At 60.8% G+C, this 20752-nt stretch overlaps 1 protein-coding gene across 6 annotated transcripts in view; it reads left to right on the top strand.

Moving 5' to 3' along the window:
* Positions 1–20752, top strand: part of CAPN5 (calpain 5) — a 62546-nt gene that overhangs the window by 11988 nt on the left and 29806 nt on the right. For all 6 annotated transcript variants that reach the window (XM_084975322.1, XM_084975324.1, XM_084975321.1 and 3 more), the window contains 2 exons: positions 12053–12279; positions 19744–19875. In XM_084975322.1, the coding sequence (XP_084831448.1) occupies positions 12115–12279; positions 19744–19875 (297 nt within the window). In that variant the 5' untranslated portion in view covers positions 12053–12114. The remainder of the gene's footprint in view (positions 1–12052; positions 12280–19743; positions 19876–20752) is intronic.

Raw genomic sequence — 20752 nt, forward strand, 5'->3', positions numbered from 1 at the left:
GCAGATGTGCCCCCTGGAAGCATCATCTTGGTGATGGCGAGTTGCTATGGAGACCAGTGAGGAGGAGGCCTGGGCAGGGAGAGGCCCCCTCCTCTCTCCCCTCCCCAGCTCCCCTTGGGGGTCGGGAGGTGGGGGGGGCGTCCAGGTTTAGGGGTTCCAGAGCAAGAAGGTGAATGGGAAATGCTCAGAGGCTGCAGGGGGCCCCAGCCCGGGGAAGGGCTGGGGGGAGCCCTATCTGAGCTGGAGCCACCCTTGGGGTGGAGCAGGTCTGGGGAAGCCGCTGAGGTGGGGGTTGGACACGGGGGGGGGGGCGGGAGAGGCCTGTGGGCTTTCTGGGTGACATCCAGGATGCTGCTCCCAGGCCAGTGCTGTATCTGGCTGCTTCTGCCCCAGCCTTCCCTGCGGGCTCTCCGGACAGCCCAGAAGCCCCGGTCCCTGAAGCCCCCAGTGGGCACAGGGAAGCCTCCTTCCATGACCCCTCCCACCTGCAGGACCCTCCGAGTCTGGTTCTGCGCATGACCTTGAGGCAGGGAACTTCCCCTGTGAGTCTCAGTTTCCTCATATGTGAAATGGGGACCAGTGCTGCCTAATCTTAGGGATTTGGGGCTCGAGGATGATGTTAAGTCATGCCCCTCAAAGCGCTTTGGGCAGTACATGGTATTTAGTAGTCGTAACTAATAGTAACTAACAGCATCGACTGGTCCCTCTTCCCTGGGGAAGGGACAACCTAGAGGAAGGAGGGGCCGACTTTGGGAGAAAAAAAAGGGCCTCTCTCATCCCAGTGGAAGCCCCCCTTGGCTTCCATGGGTGAGAACCATGGCCCGCTCAGCTCCCTCCCCTGGGTGGCTCCGTCTCTGGGGCCTGGCAGGCTGAGCTGGTCTTCTCACCTCGCCCCTGCCCGTCTTGCCCCCCCCCACCCCCATGTCCTCAAGTGTTTTGAGCCCCCCCCTCCCTTTCCCCCTCTAGCCCCTCCAGAGACCTCATCTGTTCTTTCCCGCCTTGCCCTTGCTGCTCAAAGCAGTGCTTGGCGGGCCAGGGGTCCCGGGCCTCGCCTTCAGGCCCACCCCCCCTCCCCTGCTCCCCCAGCTCTGCAGCTTCTCCTTCTCCCTGGATTTTGCCTCCCTGACTTTGTTTTTGTTGTTTGGGGCCTCAGGCCTTGCCTTTCTCTGCTTACTAATGGCAAAATGGGCCAGGTCCCTTTGGAGTTCTCATCCAGGAGGTTTCAGGAAGCCAGCTTTGGATGTGGGAGGCGGTGAAATGTGAGCATTTGCTTGCCTGTAAGGGCCCGAGTTGCTGCTTCGCGCTCTAATCGTTCAGGGGTGTGTTTCTGGGGGCCTCAGCGTTCCCAGGGCCAGGGTGTCCCTGGCAGAGGCTCTGGCGGCCTGTGGGTGCGGGCTGTGGTTTTCTGCCACCAGGGTGCCTGCGGTCAGCTGAGGGACAACGGTCTGGTGGCCAGAGCAGACCCAGCCCACGATTGGTACCCAGCTGGCCAGGACGGTCAGGGGGTGCCCACAATGGCCACAGGCTCTTGCGGCCCCTGGGATGACAAAAGGCAGAGAGCCTGGCCGCCTGAGGTGTCTGCCCCTGGGCCGCCAGCCCCTGCCCTGGGGCCTCTGCTGCGGGGTAACTTCAGGGTGAGGTGGGTGGGTTTGTTCCTAATAATAGGAACCAGGACGCTGAAGTTTGGGGCGACTTTGTTTTCCTTTGGAGCAATTCAAGGAGTAATAACTTCATCCTCTCTCACTTCCTTGAGCCCGAGAGCCTTCCAGGCCCCAGACTCACCCCAGGAACCGTATCCATGGTTTTCATTTCCTATTGCAGCTGTATCACATCAACACAAATTTAGTGGCTTGAAATGACACATTTTTTCTCTTCCTGTTTTGGAGGTCAGCGTCTGAAAGGTGTCTTAGGGGCTAAGCTGGTTCCCTCGGAGGCTCCAGGGGAGCCTCTGTTCCTTGTGGCCCCCGTCACCCCAGGGTCTCCTTTCGTTGTCACCTTGTTCTTTTCCTCCTTCGGAGTCAGATCTCCCTCTGCACCCCGCGCCCCCCGCCCCCGAACTCCTGTGACTACATTTAGGGGCCACCCGGATAATCCGGGATAATCTCCGCATCTCAAGATCTGTAATCACCTCTGCACCGTCTCTTTGGCCCTTTAGGTAACCGTCTCAGGTTCCAGGGCTGAGAGCCTTGATGTCTGGGGGGTTATTCAGCCTCCTGCAGGAGCCAGCTGCGGTGGCATTGCAGGTGCCCTTCTTGGGGATCCCCGCCCTGGGCACCCACAGCTGCTGGTGCCCCCAGGAGGTCACCCGCCGTGTTGGTTCCCCCACCCACCCCCACCCCAGCCTAGGGCTTTTGCCAGCAGAGCCTGGGCGGCTGCACCTCTGGCCCAAAGCCCAGCCTGAGACCACAGTAGCCAGAGCCAGAGCTCAGGGATGTTTGGGAGGGGAGGATGTTGCTGGCTCGTCCCCAAAGTTGTCCCCATGACCAGACCCCATCCACTTTAAGCCTTTCAGAGTGGAGTTGATCTCAGAGCCACAGTCAGTGACCCCAGGGCTGTGCAGGGTCGCTGGATCCCCACCGTCACCCCTGGAGGGCCAGCCCTGGCGCCCACGTTGCAGACGAGTGTACCAAGGCCGACTGGGGCTAAGTCCCGCTTAGAGCAGAGATGGGACAGGAGGGGAGCCAGGGGAGGGCAGGGGGCCAGCAGAGCGGGAGACCTGCCTTTTACAGATGAGAGCTCCGAGCCACAGAGGAGGGAGCCCTTTGCCCTCCCTCGGCCTCAGTCGCCTGGTCTGAGGATGAGGATGTAGACGGGGCGTCCCCAGGCTCTGATTCCTCCTCTGCCTGGGGGGGTGGGGTGGGGGGTGGGCATGGGGGGAGAGGCACTGGCAGTCAAGGCTGCCTTGGGCCCAAACATGGCACGGGGCAGAGAAGAGCCTGGAGCCCAGAAGTGCTGCCCACATGCCAATCACCCAGTGGTTGTCATCCTAGGAGGTGGTGAGCCTCCTGGGGCCTCCAAGGAGGGACTGGCAGCCACATGCCCACTGAACACCTGGCTGCATGCTGGGGACTCTGCCCCCGTGCATAGGTCTGGGCCTCCCTTTCTTCATCCCACTCTCTCTTTCTGCATCCTGGCCTCCCTTTCTGCGTCTTGGCCTCCCTGCTGCTTCCCGGTCTCCTTTCCATCCAGCCGGCTTATGAATCACCCAGGAGCACAGCTCACACCCCCGAGGGCTCAGTCTGGCTCTCGGGGCCCCCGCCGACCCACTGTGGCAGTGTTGTCCTGCGAGCCCCTTCCTTCCTCTCCCCTGCACCCTGTCCTGCAGCCTTGCCTAAAGGCCTTCTCCCTCCCAGAAGGTTCCATCCTCCATGGAACCTTCCATTTCTGTCCCGTAAGATCTCAGTCTACCCTTCGAGCTCCTCCTTCCATATCACCTTGTCCAGGAGCCTTTTCTGTCCCGTCTGAGTGAATCATTGCCCTCTTAGAGCAGATTTGTCTCTCCTCCTCCAGGCTGACCTCCTGGGCTGAACCCTGTCCGATTCTTCACTGTCCCCTTGCCAGGCCCAGAGCAGATGTGGGAAGGTCAGGGGTGGGGGCCACAACTGAGCTGGACTCCGTGGGGCTGATGAGTGGGTCTTTGCCTGAGTCGGCAGAGGATTGGGCCGGCAGAGCGGGGCTGTGACGTGAGACAAACTCCTGGCTGTGTTCTGAAGGCGTCTCTTCCCTCTCTGAGCCCCTGGAGCTCATCTGTGCAGTGAGAACAGTACAGCTCATTTCTGAGGTTGTGCAGGAGCTTGACCTAGGAACAGAGCCTCAGTTTCCCAGTCTGAGAAATGGGCACCATCTCACCAGGTTTCCAGCCTTGAGTTTTGGAGGCAGGTGGTGCTAGGGACATGGACTGCCTATGCCAGAAGCAGGAAAAGAGGCTGTCCTGGTGACCAACCCAGCCGATTGGCAAAGAGCAAGAAGTGTCCCCCTCTCCACCATTCAGTGGTGAGAGCCTGCAGGCCAGAGAGGGCAGGGGTTTGCCTGGGGTCACGCAGCCCAGTGGAGCTGAGGTGGCTTCAGGGACCTGATCAAGTCTCACTTTTGTCAGGTTGTTTCCCTTGTCCTGCGGCTCCAGGTGTTGCCCCCACCAGCCCCGCCCCCAGGAGGAGAGGGAACAGCTGCTCCGGGGCCACTCGGGTGCACCTGCCGCTCCCCCGGCACCTTCTCCCCAGGATGTGATGCTGGGCTGGGTTTCCCAAGCCCCAGTGCTTTCAGAGCCCTGCCAGAGGCTGAGCCTTGGCCTGCCTGCTGCTTGGGAAGGTTCCCAGCGTCCTCTGGTCCCTGCCCACAGCTGGCAGATCCAGCTGGACGGTACCTGCTTCCCGACTTCCTGGCCCTCCTCATGACACCTGCGTCCCAGTGGGAACCACTGTGGGGCAGAGGCCTCGGGACTCAGCCAGGGCCATACAGGGAGCTGGCCCAAGGCAGGCTTTCTCCTCAAATACACTGCCAGGGGGATATCAGCGCCCCGAGACCACTGTCCCCCAGGAGAGACCCTCGCCCCAACACGTCTGGCCCTGCCCACCATCCCCCCTCGTCTCCTGGTCCAGAGCACCTTGGTCGGGTTTATGTGTTAGAAAGATCCCTCTGGGGCCGGGCAGAGACTGGATTGGGCACAGAAGTGATGACAGGAGGGCGGCGGAGAAGAAAGACAGGATTGCTCAGTCCCGGGGCCGCCTGCTTGGCGCTGGCTGCAGTGACTCACGGTGCCTGGTCCCCTCTCTGGTCCCCTGGCTCTGCTGCAGGAGCCTGGAGCCCCGGGGGTCGGTCCCAGCCCAGCTCTCCCTCCTCACCCCCCTCCCCATCCTTCCTTAGCTGGTGGATCGTGGGAGACGGGGTCCTGGGAGGCCCCAGGCCGACCACACGAGGACAGACAGACATGGGTTGAGCGCGTTATTGAAATGCTGGCTTGTGGGCCAGGAGGGCGGTGGGAGTGGGCTGTAGGGGAGACGGAGTGAACACGTTGATAAAACCCACTTACACAGCCAGGCTGTCCCCAGATGGAGGCTCTGTCCCCTGCAGGCTCTCCCTGCCTCCCAGCCCAGGTCCATCGTGAAGTGACACCACCCTTCGTCCCGCCCCTACAGCCCCACCTCTGGGAGCACTGAGCACAGCACATCTGGCTTCGTTCCTGGTCTGTGTCTGCCCCCCTGGGCCCCTCCTGCCCTGGACTGCCTCGAGGACCTGACCCTCTGCTGTCAGCTCAGGGCCAGCCTGGAAGGGGGTGTCAGCAAAGATGAGCCTCTTGGAATGGTCTATTCTTGGCGTTGTTCTAAGACGCACCTGTTCTGCCCTTCCCCAGTCATGTGGCGGAGGGGAGGGGACCCTGCTCCCTGGATGGGTGGCTGGGGGGAGGAGTCAGGAAGGAGGAGGGTGGGGCTTTGCCTGCCGGGCATCCTTGGCTCCTTCTGTTGGCCCTGGATGACACCCACTCTACTGGGCTATGCAGCATCAGGGTACCCACTGTGGGGTGTGGGCATTGGACACAGAGGAGGGACCCCCATCTCCCAACTGGCTGGGCACCAAGTAGAGTTGGTGACCCAGCTCTGGGACACGTCTGCGCTCTGTTCCTCATCAGCCTGTCCATGCCAGCTTCGCGGGCATCCTTCTGGTTTCTCTGCCTGACTCTTGCCCGCTTCTAGTGCATTCTTCATGTGGCAGCCGTGTAGACCTCAAATCCCTCCCCTGCTCACTCCCTCCCCGGCTCTCTGTCACTCAGGATGAAGGCCAATCCTTGTGCCTGGCTTTGCAGGGCCTCTGATCGGGGTCCGGGGCAGCCTGGCCCGCCATCTCCCCCAGCCACGGCCCCTCTGCCTCAGCTCAGTGTCTCTCCCTGGGCATCCTGCCTGTGCCCGGGGCTCAGAACGTCTCCTGAGGATGGTCCCTGGCCGGCTGGCACCCTCTTCTCAGAGAGGAAACCTTGGCGGGCTGCCCGCTGGGGTGCAGGGACACCACCCCACCTTGTGGGACCCTCTGGTGGGCTTGAGCTCTCCAGGTGTCAAAGCCACAAGTGTCCCGAGAGACAGGAGGAGGCTTGCGGGAGGTCAGCCGGTGCGTGAAAAGGCCAGGCCGGGACTAGTGCTCTGACCCCCGCCCCCCACCCTTTCCTGCCCCCCACCGCCCAGGTGAGTAGTGTCCAGCCGGACAGACTGGGCTGTGAGGGGCCCAGAACTGGGGGATCGAGGGTCCCTAGATTCAGATAGCCCTTCTCCCCGGGCCCTTACTCTGGCTTTTCCGTTTTAACATTTTATTAAAGCGTAACTGACCTACACAGCAGAATATCAGTCATAGACGCCCCGCTCTGTGACCCCACCCTGCAGATCAAGGAGCTGTGTTACCAGAACCCCAGACCTCGTGGCTCTTCTAGTCACTACCCCCCAAGGCAGCCACCGTCCTGTCTTCTTCTCCTCACTTGTATTTTTTTGTCCTTTTAGGGCCGCACCTGCAGCACATGGAGGTTCCCAGGCTAGGGGTAGAATCAGAGCTGTAGCTGCTGGCCTGCGCCACAGCCACAGCAACACCAGATTTGAGCTGCGTCTATGACCTACACCATAGCTTATGCAACGCCAGATCCTTAACCCACTGAGCGAGGCCAGGGATCGAACCTGCGTCTGCATGGGTGCTAGTCAGATTCACTTCCTCTGAACCACAATGGGAACTCTTTCTACTCACTGTTGATGGCTTATGTCTGCTTTTCAATTTTACATCAGTGGAATCATGATTTTGCTTCTCTTGTTTAATATTAAGCCCGTTAGAACCATCCAAGGAGATGCGTGCAGCAATTAACTTGTTCTTTTTTTTTTGTCTTTTTAGGGCCGCACCCACGGCATATGGAGGTTCCTAGGCTAGGGGTCTAATCAGAGCTGTTGCCGCCAGCCTACATCACAGCCACAGCCACACCAGATCTGCACCGCGTCTGCGACCTACACCACAGCTCCCGGCCACGCCAGATCCTTAACCCACTGAGTGAGGCCAGGGATCCCACTTGCACCCTCATGGTTCCTAGTCAGATTTATTTCCGCTGTGCCATGATGGGAACTCCTTAATTTGTTCATTTTTCGCTACTGTGGAATATTCCCTTAAACGCCATATTCATCCTTTTTTTTTTTTTTTTTTTTGAGCGATGGACTTTTGGGTTATAATTTTCAGTTACAACTAATTACTACACATACTCCTGTGCCAAACGTCCTGGTACCTGTGTTTTGGTGACCATGTGCATACGTTTGTCTTGAGTTATATTCTCAGGAGTAGAGTTACTGAATGCTAGAGCTTGCATTTGTGTAGCTTCAGTAGATACAGGCAGGTGGTTTTGCAAAGTGGCTGAGTCAGTTTACATTCCCGGCACCAAAGTCAAAGAGCTGGACTTGAGAGAGAGAGAAAAGGAATGTGTGTGTGTGTGTGTGTGTGTGTGGTGGTTTTCCGCTGTAGCCATTCTGGTTGGGGTGTAGCAGCATCTCACTGTGTTTTTCCTTTGCGTTTCTTTGGTTAGTGAGGTCAAGCACTTTGCTTCCTGTCTCTTGGCCATGTGGTCATTCTCTTTTTCTTGCGCTTTTGGCAAAAAGCTTTCTTGTTTTCCCTTTCAGTTAGCCTTGCAGTCTCCGTGGGGTTGCTGTTGTGTACAGTGTGAAGTCAGGGTCAAGGGGAAGCTCTCTCTACACATGACCGGTCGGCCCAGCACCGTTCGTTGAAAAGACCTTCCTTCCCCTAATCCACTGTGGTGTTGCCTTTGTCAAAATCGGGTGTCTTTCTACTGGGGGCTTTTTGGTCTGTTCCATTGGTCTGTCTAGCCTGTGCCAACCCCACACTAGAGCTTTGTGAAAGGTCTTGTGAACTGTGAGTGTGAGTCCCCCAGCTTGCTCTTCTTGTGTCTTTTGTCTTTTTAGGGCCGCGCCTGCGCCATATGGAGGTTCCCAGGCTAGGGGTCGAATCAGAGCTGTTGCTGCCGGCCTACACCACAGCCACAGCCACACCAGATTGGAGCTGTGTCTGCGACCTACACCGCAGCTCACAGCAACACCGGATCCTTAACCCACTGAGCGAGGCCAGGGATCAAACCCGCAACCTCATGGTTCCTAGTCGGATTCGTTTCCGCTGCGCCACGATGGGAACTCTCAGGGATAACTTTCTGACTGGCCTCTTTCTTTACTGCCACGTCAGAGCCCCCCTTAAAATGGCCCCAGTACTAACCCTGGCCTACTTTGGGAAGCCCTGCTGTGGTAAGGAGGCTAGAGCCTCGGGGGCCAGCTACCAAGGCTGGGCCGTGGCAGAGAGTGCCAGGGCTGCAGCCACATCTTCCCCAGACAACGCGGTGTGGGTACCAGCTGGCACCCAGCCATCAGGCGCAGGAGGGAGGGAGGGAGAGGGGCCTGGTCTAGTGGGAAGGGCGGGCCCTGGCCTTCAGGGGACCTGACAGCTGCTGCGGCTCTGACGTGGAAGCCTGAGCCTCCTCGGGAGTCCTGGCCGCTCTTTGAGCCCGTTTTCCCATCCCATTCGTGAAGGAATTCCTCCTGCATCCCCTGCCTTGGCTCATTCCGTCTATATTCCCCGAATCGACCTCCCCGCCCCAATGTTGGACCCTAGGGGTGCAGAGAGGAGCTGGACACGGGCTCCATGCTGGAGGGGTGTGGGCAGGCTTGGTACCATGTAATGGGCACCCTCACGGGGCTCCAGGACCGCAGAGGTGGAGAGAGGAGTGATGTCAGGGGCAAGGGGGAGGAGCCTGAGCTGAGTCTTTTTAGGGCCGCTCCCATGGCATATGGAGGTACCCAGGCTAGGGGTTGAATCAGAGCTTCAGCTGCTGGCCTACACCACAGTCACAGCAATGCCAGATCCGAGCTATGCCTGCAACCTACACCACAGCTCAGAGCAATGCCGGATCTTTAACCCACTCAGCGAGGCCAGGGATCGAACCTGTGTCCTCATGGATGCTAGTTGGATTCGCTTCCGCTGCACCCTGGTGGGGACTCCACGCTGAGTCTTGAAAGGTGACGGGGAGTCAGTCATCCAGGCACATGCACGGGTGGATGGACGGTGTGTGCGAAGGCCCGGAGGGGGCAGCTTTCAGAAACGTCGAGGGGCTCATCGCACTGGACCTTAGGTCTGGGGCGGAGACTGGCAGGGGAGGGAGAGGGCAGGCTCCAGCGGGGAGCAGCTGGGAGGCGCGGGCTGTGCCCTTAGCGCCTGGCTCCAACACGGTGTAAGAACGTCAGAAGACAGGCGAGTGTCCTGGCCCCAAGCTCAGACCCGGAGACCAGAGGCTGGGGTTTGGAGCCGGCTTTCCTGATCCCTGGTTTATCCGTGGCCGTCCGTGGTTAAGCCTGGAGCCACAGGGAGAGAGGTTGGTGACTCTGTGGCCCCTTAGGCAGCTGACCCAGTGGATGGGGTGGGAGGTGACCTGGGGGCAGCTGCAGGGAGCCGGAGGACAGCCAGCATGAGGAGTGGCCTGTGCGAAGGCCAGGGCCATAGGGCCTGGCATAAGTAGGGCAGGGCCAGCCTGGCGGGCGGGCGAGGCTGGAGAGATGGCTGCGCTGGGTCAGACCCTCAGCAGCCAGGCTGACCCCTGTTTTCCTGGACCCCTACCTGGCCGAGTTTCCCCTCTCTGACCTCACTCCCTCTGTACTCAGGAGCTGGCCGCTGTGTGGCCTGGACGGCTGCCCGCACCCTCCCTGTGCACCAGCCGGCCTGCGTGACCTCGGCCAGCTCGCTCCTCCTTCCTGGGCCCTCGGGGCTCTGAATGCTGGAATTGCCAGAGCTGATTTCTGGGCTCCTGCTTTCAGCTTCTTTGATCTAATTCTTGCAGCTTAAATTGCTTCCTGAGCAGGCCCCACCGGAAACTGTGGAGCGGACCTGAGGGCTCTCCTGGTGGCTGTGTGCCAGAGCCCAGGGCTGCCTCTCCGGGCTCCCCCTTCTCTTTTCCTCAGGCCTCCCAGGCTGGGAGGGTGGGTGGGAAGAGGCAGGGCTCTTAGCCTTCCTGGGCAGGCGGATGACCAGAGAGGTTAAGGGCTTAGGCTGAGGTCACACAGCAGTGGAACAAGCAGGCCCCATAGGACATGGGGCCTGTGGGGCCAGAGCGGAGGTGGCCGGCCCTCAGCCCCTCAGCAGGCAGGGACCATCCGCCGTCCCCGCTTTCCCTGCCGTCCAGCCTGTTCTCACCGCCCTCTTCTCACCTCCTTCCCTTCCTGTCTCCCCCCATGAATCCCCTTCACGTTTCCTTTCCTGTGGGGCTGGGCCTGCCAGGGCACGTGTGTTGGGGGGTGAGCCCGGACCTGCCTGGCTCTCACCGCCTTCTCCTGCGCTCTGGGGTCACCAGGCCAAGATGGAGGCTCCAGCGTCAGAGGATGTGAGTTCAAATCCAGACTCTGCCATGGACCTTGCCCCCAGCCCCTCCCTGTCCCGGCCACCTCAGTGCTCTTTTCTGAAAAAGGGTCACAATGAAAGGCCTCCCCGGCAACTCCTAAACCCAAGCCTCTGCCAGGCGGCTTGTATGAGCAGGTGCCCGAGGTGTGGAGGTTCTCTCTCGGGAGCGTGAGACGGCTCGTCTTCTCCTCTCCCCTCCCGTCCCTCTGGCGTGCTGAGCAGACTCCTCAGCCTGGGGTTCATTATCCCGGCATCTTTCAGGTATTGCAGCAACAGGGTTCCCCTCACGGAGGTAAGAAAGTGGGGGATCAGAGAGGTTGAGAGACTCGTCGAAGGCCACACAGCAGGCAAATGATGCAGCTATAGGACTGGTGTCCACATCAGTCTTGCTCTCACCCCGGCCTTCACCCCAGAAGCAGGCCTCCTGTGCCTCAGTGTCCCTCAGCTGGGCTGGGAAGTTGAGGCCGGAGTCTCAAGGTGGGGGCTGCAGCGTGGCCCTGAGCAGGTCCCATGATAGGTAGGCCTGGGGGTGTGGAGCTCCCAGATGGAGTCTGAGGTACAGGGGCCTTGATGGGGCGGCGCTCAGCATCTGGCTGCTGCCCCTCCTCCCTCCCCGCTCCCCTCCCTGAGCCCAGTCCGTGTCTCTTGCATTTGGTGGGCACAGGCACAAGGGGGGCTGGAGGGGGGATGCTGATGGCCACGGTGCCTTCCGTGTCGGGCTCTGTGCCAGGGCTGCTTGCAGATGGATTCAGGGCCAGCCTCTGCTGTGGGATTTGGCCCTCACAGGAGATGGGCTGGTTTAGGAGCCTAGAAGGGGGGTGCAGGCTGAATGCAGGGCCATGGGGGCCATCAGCCAGGGGAGGGGAGCGGACCACAGGGCTTGGTGCTGCTCGTAGGGGACCCTGAGCGGGAGGGGCGGGTGGAGACAGGAGACGGGTCAGGACCGGCGCCAGATGCCCGAAGCTGAAGAGGAGGAGGCTGTTGCAGTGAGATGCTACGAGGTCTGGTCCGGGAGGCCGTGTGGGAGGGTCTGGCTTTGGAGATGGGGAGGTCGCAGGGTGGGGATGGGGGGTCCTCGAGGCAGGTAAGGTCCCCAGATCAAGGGCAGTGCTCCAGAACTGCGGAGGGAAGGCAGGGTACTGGAGGGAGGAGGTGAGTGGGAATGGGGCTGATCGATGGCTGCGGGGGGTTCCAGGGCCCGGAGTTTCAGCTCAGGACAGGTATGTGGGGCTCTAGGTGAGAGGGTCTGGAAGAGGGAACTTTGGGACAATGTGGCTGTTTTCCTGCGGATGTGACACCAGCCAGGGAGTTGCCGAGGTGCCGCTTGTCTGATTCCTCCCGGAAGTTCTGGGGGCGCTGGTGGAACAGCGGAAGGGAAGGGTGGGTGCAGGTCCTGCCCTCGGCCTGATGCCGTTGCCTCTGAGCCTCAGCAAATGAGGCGGTTCAGGCTGTGGGGTCGGGCCAGTCGGTTCCTCTCCCTGCTCTGCGCCTTCCAGCTGTGTGACCTCAGGCCGGTCTCTCTCCCTCTCTGAGCCTCGGTTCCTGGCCTGGACCATGGGGATGAGGTTGGCCACTTTCCGGGGGCTGTGGGGAAGGGGGCACACGGGAACCCGTGCTCAGGAAGGGATCTCATCTCCTCTCCCCCCAGGTGCCCCGGGAGCCGCCCGCCGCTGCCTGGCCTCGGCCTCCCCGCCCGGGGCAGCGGCCACCATGTTCTCGTGCGTGAAGCCCTACGAGGATCAGAACTACTCGGCCCTGAAACGGGCCTGTCTGCGAAGGAAGGTGCTCTTCGAGGACCCCCACTTCCCGGCCACCGACGACTCACTCTACTACAAGAGCACCCCAGGGCCCACGGTCCGGTGGAAGCGCCCCAAGGTCAGTGTCTGGTCTGAGCTGGAGCCAAGGCGGGCGGGCCTGACCTGCCCAATCTGATGGGGACAGTGAGTGGCTGGGAGGAGTCACCCTGAGGCTCCAGGCGACCGAGAGGCTGCTGCTGGGCCTGCCTGCTGGGGGATTTTGTTTTTTCGTCTTTAAGCCACCGCGGCATATGGAGATGCCCAGGCTAGGGGTCCAATCCAAGGTACAGCTGCCAGCCTACACCACAGCTCACGGCAACGCCGGATCCCTAACCCCGTGAGCGAGGCCAGGGATTGAACCCGCATTCTCACGGATGCTAGTCAGGTTCGTTAACTGCTGAGCCCCGACGGGAACTCCTGCTGTGGGATTTCATCCAGACGGGAGCCAGGAGACAGCCCCCAAGTCCACGGCCACCAGTGCCCTGCCAGGACCTTGCCCCCTCCCTGGGCCTCAGCTTCCTTAAGAGGAAAGTGGGGCCCTCTGGGCTCATTTTGGGGCTGAAAATGAAATGATATGGCTGTGGCCCTTTTTTCGTACAATGTAGAGTGACATTCAAGTGTAAGGCGTTGACTTTGCTGTTGTTATAATGATTCGGAATTGTCACTTGCTGCCTATGGAAGCTATTTATTATGATGGTTAATCAGTAATAATGGAAGTTGTAAAAACTAATAGTACCTCATAGGGTTGTTGTGAGCGTTAAGAGAGATGATGCATGGAAGTCTGGCACCGAGCCTGGCACCCATCCTGCAGCCGTCACCGTTACTGTTGGGATGGGTGAATTCTAGAGCGTCCGTCTGGTGGCTCCGTCCCCCGTCCTGGCCGTGGTCACTGAGGCTGGAATGTATTAAACCCAAGTGTCTGGCCTCACGGCGTGAGCTCATCTCTTTCATCCCGATTCCTGAGTGTGAGAGTGGGTATCCCTGTGGGCCTGGGTGACGGGGAGGCTGCGGCCCCAGGCTCCCTCTGTGGTCGCCCCTGCTGTGCTGGTGACCCTGAGCGTTGGTGGCCCCAAAGGCACTTTAGTGCAGGAGTCAGTGCTGGGGCACCTGGGGCGGCGCGGAGAAACCCTTTTGCCCAGTGCTCAGAGGAGCCTCTCAGGGTTGAAGGGTGAGAGGCATCGTGTGAGAAAGATGCCAAGTTGATTTGGGATGTGGCGGGGACATGGGGCGGGTGGGGGGTTAGCAGAGAGGAAGCCTGGGTCCCACTGCCGGCCGGGCTCTCGGCAGCGCCGGGCAGGGCAGACTTGGCCTTGACAGAACCCTCTGCAGCCTCCCGGGAATTTGGGAAGGTGGGATTTCATTTTCAGGTTTCCGTTCTGGGCTAGGCTCTCAGCCCCTTCCAGCTCCGAAAATCCTGTTTTCTTGGAGGGTACTTTAGAGCTAGGGCAGCTGAGTCCGAGAGGGCAGGCCTGGGCCCCGGTGCCAGGAGCCCTGCCTGGTAGCCAGCAGCCTCCCTCCCCTGGCCCAGCTCTCCAGTACCCGATACAGGGTCGCTGGTGCCCCCTGGGACTGGTACAGTCTCTGACCCCCGCCTTGGTTCTCCAGAGCTCCCAGCCCCCTCCGGCCTGCCCTCGGATTCCTGCCCCCCTCCCCTCCTTTGTTTGGAGGGTGGGCAGGAGGCCCGCCTCAAAAGGCCTTTGTGAGGCTTTGGCTGCACTGACCGGGGAGACTCTTGACGTTGTGCCCTCCTCTCACTCCACCCCCTCACTACCCCGTCCTGACCTCCTCCTGCCCTCGGGCCTCACCCTGACGTCTTAGATCCCGCAGCTCCGGAAGGAGGCTGGTGAGGGGCCAGTTGGACTCGATGCAGTGAGAGGAGGAGGTGCCAAGCTGGTTGGGCTCGGCCATTCCCCTGCTGTGTGACCCTGCTGGAGTCACCTGCCCTCTCTGAGCCCCTTTCTCTTCAGATCGGGGCTCTTGCCCCGCTGCTCTCGCCTTCACTGCCTTCCTCGCTGGGCTTGGTGCCCGTGCTCTGGATGCGGAGGCCAGCGAGACACTTGTGGTGGCTGGTGTCTGAGTGGGGCCCGGGGCAGCGGTGGGGGTCGCTTCCCAGTTGGGAGGCAGTTCAGGGCCAGGCCTACCGAGTGGTGCAGACCGTGTGCCCTGGGGAGGGTGGGTGGCCATGTGTAAACAGCGCTGCGGGTGGTGGCAGGGCCAGGCAATGGGCAGGATGCAACGGGCAGGATGCGGGGCTGGTGGAGCAGGAAGTCAGGCTCAATGGCCGTGGGGGGTGGGGTGGCGCTGGCCAGTGGGGTGACCATGAACTCCGGGCTGCTTGGCGCTGGGCCAGTGAGATGGAACTTTGGCCGCCAGCCGTGTTTCTTTGGAGTCCCACTTCCTGGGTCCTGGGACCCGCGTACAAATAGATCCCAAAGCCAATTTCCAGGAGAAGCCCTTCCTCGCTCCCCTCCCAGGCCAGCAGCTCCTCGTGCTGTTCCTGGGGACCCCTCCTCAGCCAGCCTCCCTGCTGCCGCCTCCTCCCTCCTCCTCCTGCGATGGAGCGACGAGGCTGGCTTTTCAGCCAGATGGCCTTGGCCCTGCTTGACAGAGATGTGACCTTGAGCTATCCGGTCCCCAGGCCTCAGTTGCCTCCCCTGTACCCAGGGAGAGGGGGCCCTGCTGCTTGTGGTTTCTGGAGATGGAAGGGATATTCAGGACCCGGGCTGTCGGACACACGGGAGGCAGATGACAAATGGGCTGCCTGGTCTCGGCCACCTGCTCCTGCCAGCGCGTGGTGGGGACCTGGAGCCTGCCCTGCCCGGAAGTCCCACCTCTTGTGGACTCTGCAGGTGGGGCCAGGCTGGTCCATTTCCGTGCCACCCACACCCTTCCCCCTCCCAGGTCCCTAGTTACTTGTAAACATCTGCCAGCCTCCCTCTCGGCCCATCCAGGGAGCTAAGAGATTGCAGGAGGCCTGTGACTCGGGGTGGGGGGGGCCTCCTCCTCTCTCAGGCCCACTTGTACTGCCCCCCCCCCTCCCAGCGAGGGGCAGAGTACCTATCACAGCCCATCCTGCCGTCTGCCCCTCCCCATCCCTGGGGAAAAGCCTGCAGTTCCTTTGGATGGATTCAAGAAGAAAACAACTAGGGAGCTCCCGCAGAAATGAATCTGACTAGTATCCATGAGGATGCAGGTTCAACCCCTGGCCTTGCTCAGTGGGTTAAGGATCCGGTGTTGCTGTGAGCTGTGGTGGAGGTCACAGATGCTGCTCGGATCCTGCGTTTCTGTGGCTGTGGTGTAGGCCAGTGGCTATAGCTTTGATTCGACCCCTAGCCTGGGAACCTTCATATGCCGCAGGTGTGGCCCTAAAAAGACAAAAAAAAAAAAAAAAAAAAAGGGTGGGGGGAAGAAAGAGGAAGAACAAACACACACAGGGGTCTGAGAAGTATCATGCTGCCTGCCCTGTCAGTAACAGGGAATGCCTGTGGTCCAGCAGCTTCAGCCTGCAGCCCGAGGGGAGTCAGGAGGAGAAGGCACAGGATACAAGCCCCGAAGAGCTGAGGTGCATGTCAAGGGGGTGATTTCACTGAGCCCAGACTCCTGCATCTTCTCCTCCGTAGAAAAGTGCTAAATTCCTTAAATAGAGACACCTAGTTTTCTGTTGACAGTAGCCTTTGTTCCAACTACCTGGTGGTGTTGCAAAAACACCTGTATACCCTGGCTTCCCGCCTCTTCCTCTTCTGAACCGTTTGCTCAGTGTTTACCTGAGAGGCTTCCTCCTGGACCTGAAGTCCTAAGAAGGTCCGCTGAGGAAAACCCAACACCCAGCTTTTAGGATGGACATTTGTTTTTTCAGTCGACAGGTCCTACCCTCAGACGTCCGTTTTGCAGCGTCCCAGAAGGCCTGCAAGGTGGCCTGGTTGGTGGTCCCCCGTCCTGTGTCTGGGGCTCAGGCTCACCCCAGCCCCTGGAGACGGCCCTGCTCCTTGGCTGTGCAAAGCCCATTTATGCCACAACACAGGCAGGGTGTGCAGCCCCCTGGACCTCTGCCCTGCCCAGGAATGAGCCCCTTCCGGGCACAAGCTTGGGTGACCTCGAAGGGTGGGAGGAGGGGGGAGCCTGGGGCCAGGAAGCAAGTCTGTTCCCCCGCCCCCAACGCAGCCCTGTTTTCCAGCCCAGCCAGCGGTCTTCTGGTCCTTTCCGGGCCTCAGGTTCCCCCATTGTCTAATCCACTCCTGTTGTGATCTTAGAGTCCCGGAAGGAGGCGATGGGGGTGGAGGTAGATGGATAAGAGAGAGGGGAGAGAGGAAGCTGGAAGGTGCCCTGCTGACTGGCTGCTTTGCGTCTCTACACCTAGCCTCGAAACCTGAAGTTCTGGTTCAGGGAGAGGTGGTTACGGACTATGACCTGTGTCCCGTGGAGCTGGTCTAACAGCCTGGGAGCGGCTGGGAGGTGACAGATGACCGCAGGGGCAGAAGGCTGTGTCCCAGAGAGAAGTATGTTGACCAGAGGAGTGGTTCCCCCAGCCCTGGGGGCGGCCCGGCCCCGGGGCTCTGCCAGCAGGTGCCTGGCCAGCCCTGCCCACAGCAGAACCACTGAGGGTCAGGCCTGGGCCCTGCCTGAGAGCTCTCAGGCTGTGGGAGAGACTTAAAGGTGAACCCCAGTGTGGACAGCGAGGCGAGGGAGCCCAGGCGGCTGGGGCCCTAGGGAGGCTGGCGTGAGAGGTGGCATCTGTCTCAAGGCTGTGGCTGGATCCCCTTTGGGGGGGAGTTTGGAGTCTCCGCTCCCCTCTGGGGCCTCCCTGCCCACCAGGCTCTCCATGCCTGCTGAGCTGGTGTCCCCGCCTCCAGGCAGCCTCCTCTGATCTCTCCCTGGGTTCCTGCTGTCACAGCTGGGGGCACACGGAGGGCCACAGCCAGGCTTCTCCTCGTCAAGAGGTCAAGGGCTCTGCCTTTGGGCTGGGACCTTCCCTGGCTGGCTCTGTGCCCAGGAAGGGTGAAAGGACGAACGCTGGTCTTGAGAAGCCTGCCCTGTGGTGACGAGGGGGAGGGTCTGTGCTGCACTTGACCCCTTGGTCTCATCACCATACAGCAAGTGGCCTTAGCCTGGCAGGGGACAGGTGCGGGGGCGGGGAGGGCACAGCTGGGCACACAGCACATGCCCAAGTCATTGTGAGCTGTTTGTTTTGTTTTCTTTTTTTTATCTTTTTGCTTTCGAGGACCGCACCCATGGCATATGGAGATTCCCAGGCTAGGGGTCCAATCAGAGCCGCAGCCGCCGGCCTACGCCAGAGCCACAGCAACACGGGATCCGAGCCGAGTCTGCGACCTACACCACAGCTCCCGGCAATGCTGGATCCTTCACCCACTGAGTGAGGCCAGGGATCCAACCCGCGTCGTCATGGATGCTAGTCGGGTTTGTTAACTGCTGAGCCCACGACGGGAACTCCTGTGATCTGTTTCTGATGGTCGCATTCAGAGCACCCCAAGGTGGCCGCCGACTCCAGGGCTGGCCCCAGGTCCTGCCACCTGCCAGCGGTTTCTCTAGCTTGAACTGGCAAACCTGCACCTCTCCTGGCAGCGGGGATGCAGATCACCTCCTCTCCGCTCCTTCCCAGGCTGGCGGATTCGCCCCGGGTCCCTGCTCCGTCACAGTGAATCAGGGCAGTGCTGAGCCTGGAACCTGAGACCCCTGACTGCTGAGTTCGGTCCCTCCCAGGGGCTGGGCCAGGGTCCTGTTCTGGGGCAGCAGGGCCAGGCTGGGGTGGCTGGACCTGCCCGCAGGCTGCCCTGGCGGCTGCTCAGTGGGGAGTAGAGACCTATTTGGGGCGCTAGGCTCTGCCTCATGGGTCCAGGGTCTCGTGACCTGGGCGTCACCGCCTCTGCCAGGGCCTCAGCGTCTTTCTCTGTGAAATGAGTGGTCCTGTCTCTGTGCAGGGCCCTGCCTGGAGGATCTGAGGGGATCGGTGCCTCCAGGGTCCCCTCCTGTGATGCCAGGTGGTAGCTGTCTCTTTCCGGGAGGGGGATGTGACTGGGGTCCCCCAGATATGAAACCCCCTGCATTCCTGTCCTGCCCGCCCTTCTGGGCCCTAGGGAGGCAGAAGCTGAGTCATGGCCCCCTCTGGTTCCATGCTGGGCTGGCCGTGGGTCAGGGCCTGGCAGATAAGATAAGGAAGGCCAGGCTTCTCACTCTGCTTCCTGAGAGCTCACTGGGTTGCTATGGCCTGGGGCAGTGCCACTCACACTAGTCTGTACTCAGGGGGAGCCACCTTGCAGCTTGGCCCTGGGTCACCCTGAAGTGCCATCTGGAGTGCTTATGCCCTCTGAGCAGGTATGGGCCTCAATCTGGCCCTCCCAAGCTCGGGTTTCCCAGGCAGAGGGGGCCACAGGCGTCCTGAAGCCTTAGTGAGAGAAGAGAGCCCTTTGCCCCACTTCCCGCTGCCGAGTGCTCGGGCTCCACAATCTGTGGTGTCCTTACACAGCCCTGCAAGCATAATAATCCACGGGTGAGGCAGTGGAGGCTCAGAGAGCTTGAGCCACTGGCCCAAAGTTGCACAGCCAGTCCGTGGGCAGCAGGAATTGGAATTGTCTCCCTGACGCTGCTGCCCTCTGCTGGCTGCGTGTGGTAGGACCTCAGTAGCTCTTTTGTGACTGAGCAGGTTCAGGTTCAGGGGCACCAGCTGAAGAGGAGGCAGGCCTGTGCTGTGTGGCTGGGGGCCTGTTCTTCAATCTCTCCGGACCGCAGTTTCCTCATCTGTAAGATGAGCGCAGTGCTCGCCCCTCAGACCATGGCGAGGACGGATCATGGTGCCGGAAGGATGCCTGTCACATGGGAGGCATGTCTCCTCCCACCCCCTCTTGTCACCCCCTCCACCCGCCCCCCCAGCCCCGTGCCCCGGAAGGCAGTCACTTGCTGTCAGCTTCGTGGAGTGAAGGTGCCGTTGGGGCGGGCACACGGGGAGCTCTGTGGGCATCTGCTTGGCATTGGCGGGCTGTGTGTCCCTTAGAGTCGCTGCCATTCTCTGAACCTTCGTTCCTCATCCATAAGATGCAACAATGATGCCACGCTGCTCAGGTGGGGTGACGGCCAGATGAGACGGGCTGAGGATGGGCCCCCATGGGGCCTGCACGGCCACCTCCCCCCTTTCCCCTGCCCTTTGCAGTCACTGTATGTAATTGTGGTGTGTTCCTGCCTGGCACCCCCCCACTCACTGGGGACCATGGGCCCCTGAGAGCTGGCTGGGCTGGGCCCTGCCACCAGCAGGCTGCCAGGGCTGGGGGATGACGGGCGGGGAAGACCTCTTGCAGAGGGCAGGGGGAAGGCGGCGGCCAGCGCCAGCCCCCGGGAGCCCTTCCACAGGGTTCGCTCGTCACCCAAACTTCAGCAGAGCAGCAGAGGTCTTCGGCCAGGGCAGGGGAGGAGGGCTTTCCAGGCAGCCCGGGGGGACACTGGATTTGAGACATGGACGCGGGGCCCCCATCTGTGAGGGGAGACGGGCGAATCTCCACGCCGACCGTGAGGTCTCCTCTGTGTGTCTCCGCAGGACATCTGTGAGGACCCCCATCTCTTTGTGGACGGCATCAGCTCCCACGACCTGCACCAGGGCCAGGTGGGCAACTGCTGGTTTGTGGCGGCCTGCTCATCGCTCGCCTCCCGGGAGTCACTATGGCAAAAGGTGAGGCCTGGGTGGGGCTGGGAGCTGGGGAACATTAACTCAGCCTGGTACCCTTGCCATCAGAGGGGACTGGGGGGGTGGTGGTGGGGAGGAAGCTGCGGCCTGAGAGTGCAGGTGGCTTTATGCCAGCCTGTGTGTGTTTTGGGGGGTGGGGTGGGAGGTTGGGGAGGGGTAGGGCGTTGCCAGGGCTCCCAGGACTGGCTGAGCATCCAAACTGCCTTCTTCTTCTCTGCCAGCTCAGGGGCGGGTGCTGAAGATAGTTCCCAATTCTGATGTGTCTGTCCCCTCTTGACTACGGGGGCCCCACAGTGTCCTTAGAGCCACTTGGCAGAATACGCATCTATGAAATGTGGACACTGCCTGAATCACATGCAGTGTGGAGACACCGCTAACTGGGACGCAGTTAGTCCCTGCCAGTACCTGCTGTGTGACTTGGCCAGTCCTTGTCCTTCTCTGGGCCTCAGCTTTCTCACTTGTCCTGTGGGTGCGATCCAGACAATTCTGCTTTCATGATTCATCCCTCCAAGCAGCTGCGGTTCTGGACCGCGACCAAAGGGTGTAGGTTGGAAAGAGTGGGCGCTGGTCCTGGCACTTCGCCCTCTTGTGGTAGCTTTCGGTAGTGCAGCCCTTAAACCCCACTCTCAGCTCGCTCCTGGGGAGGCGGGGAGGCTGCAGTTGTGGTTTCTAACGAATCATTGACAGGGACTGCATCCTGGGTTCCCAGGCCACCAAATGCAAGTCGTTACCCCTGTGCCATCCCTGCCGCTCCTGCCCCTTCTGTAGGGGCTAGCAGCAGGGCTTAAGAGAACTGGGCATTCAAGTCAGGGCTCAGGTTCGAGTCCCGGCCTCACTGTTTCGTGGCTTTATAATTAGCCTC

This window comes from Sus scrofa, chromosome 9 (genome assembly GCF_054392235.1).
Source record: "Sus scrofa isolate SSC_HxYL_T2T_F1_AM1 chromosome 9, Sscrofa_HxYL_maternal_Yorkshire_Landrace_v2.0, whole genome shotgun sequence".
In the NCBI taxonomy this organism is placed as follows: domain Eukaryota; kingdom Metazoa; phylum Chordata; class Mammalia; order Artiodactyla; family Suidae; genus Sus; species Sus scrofa.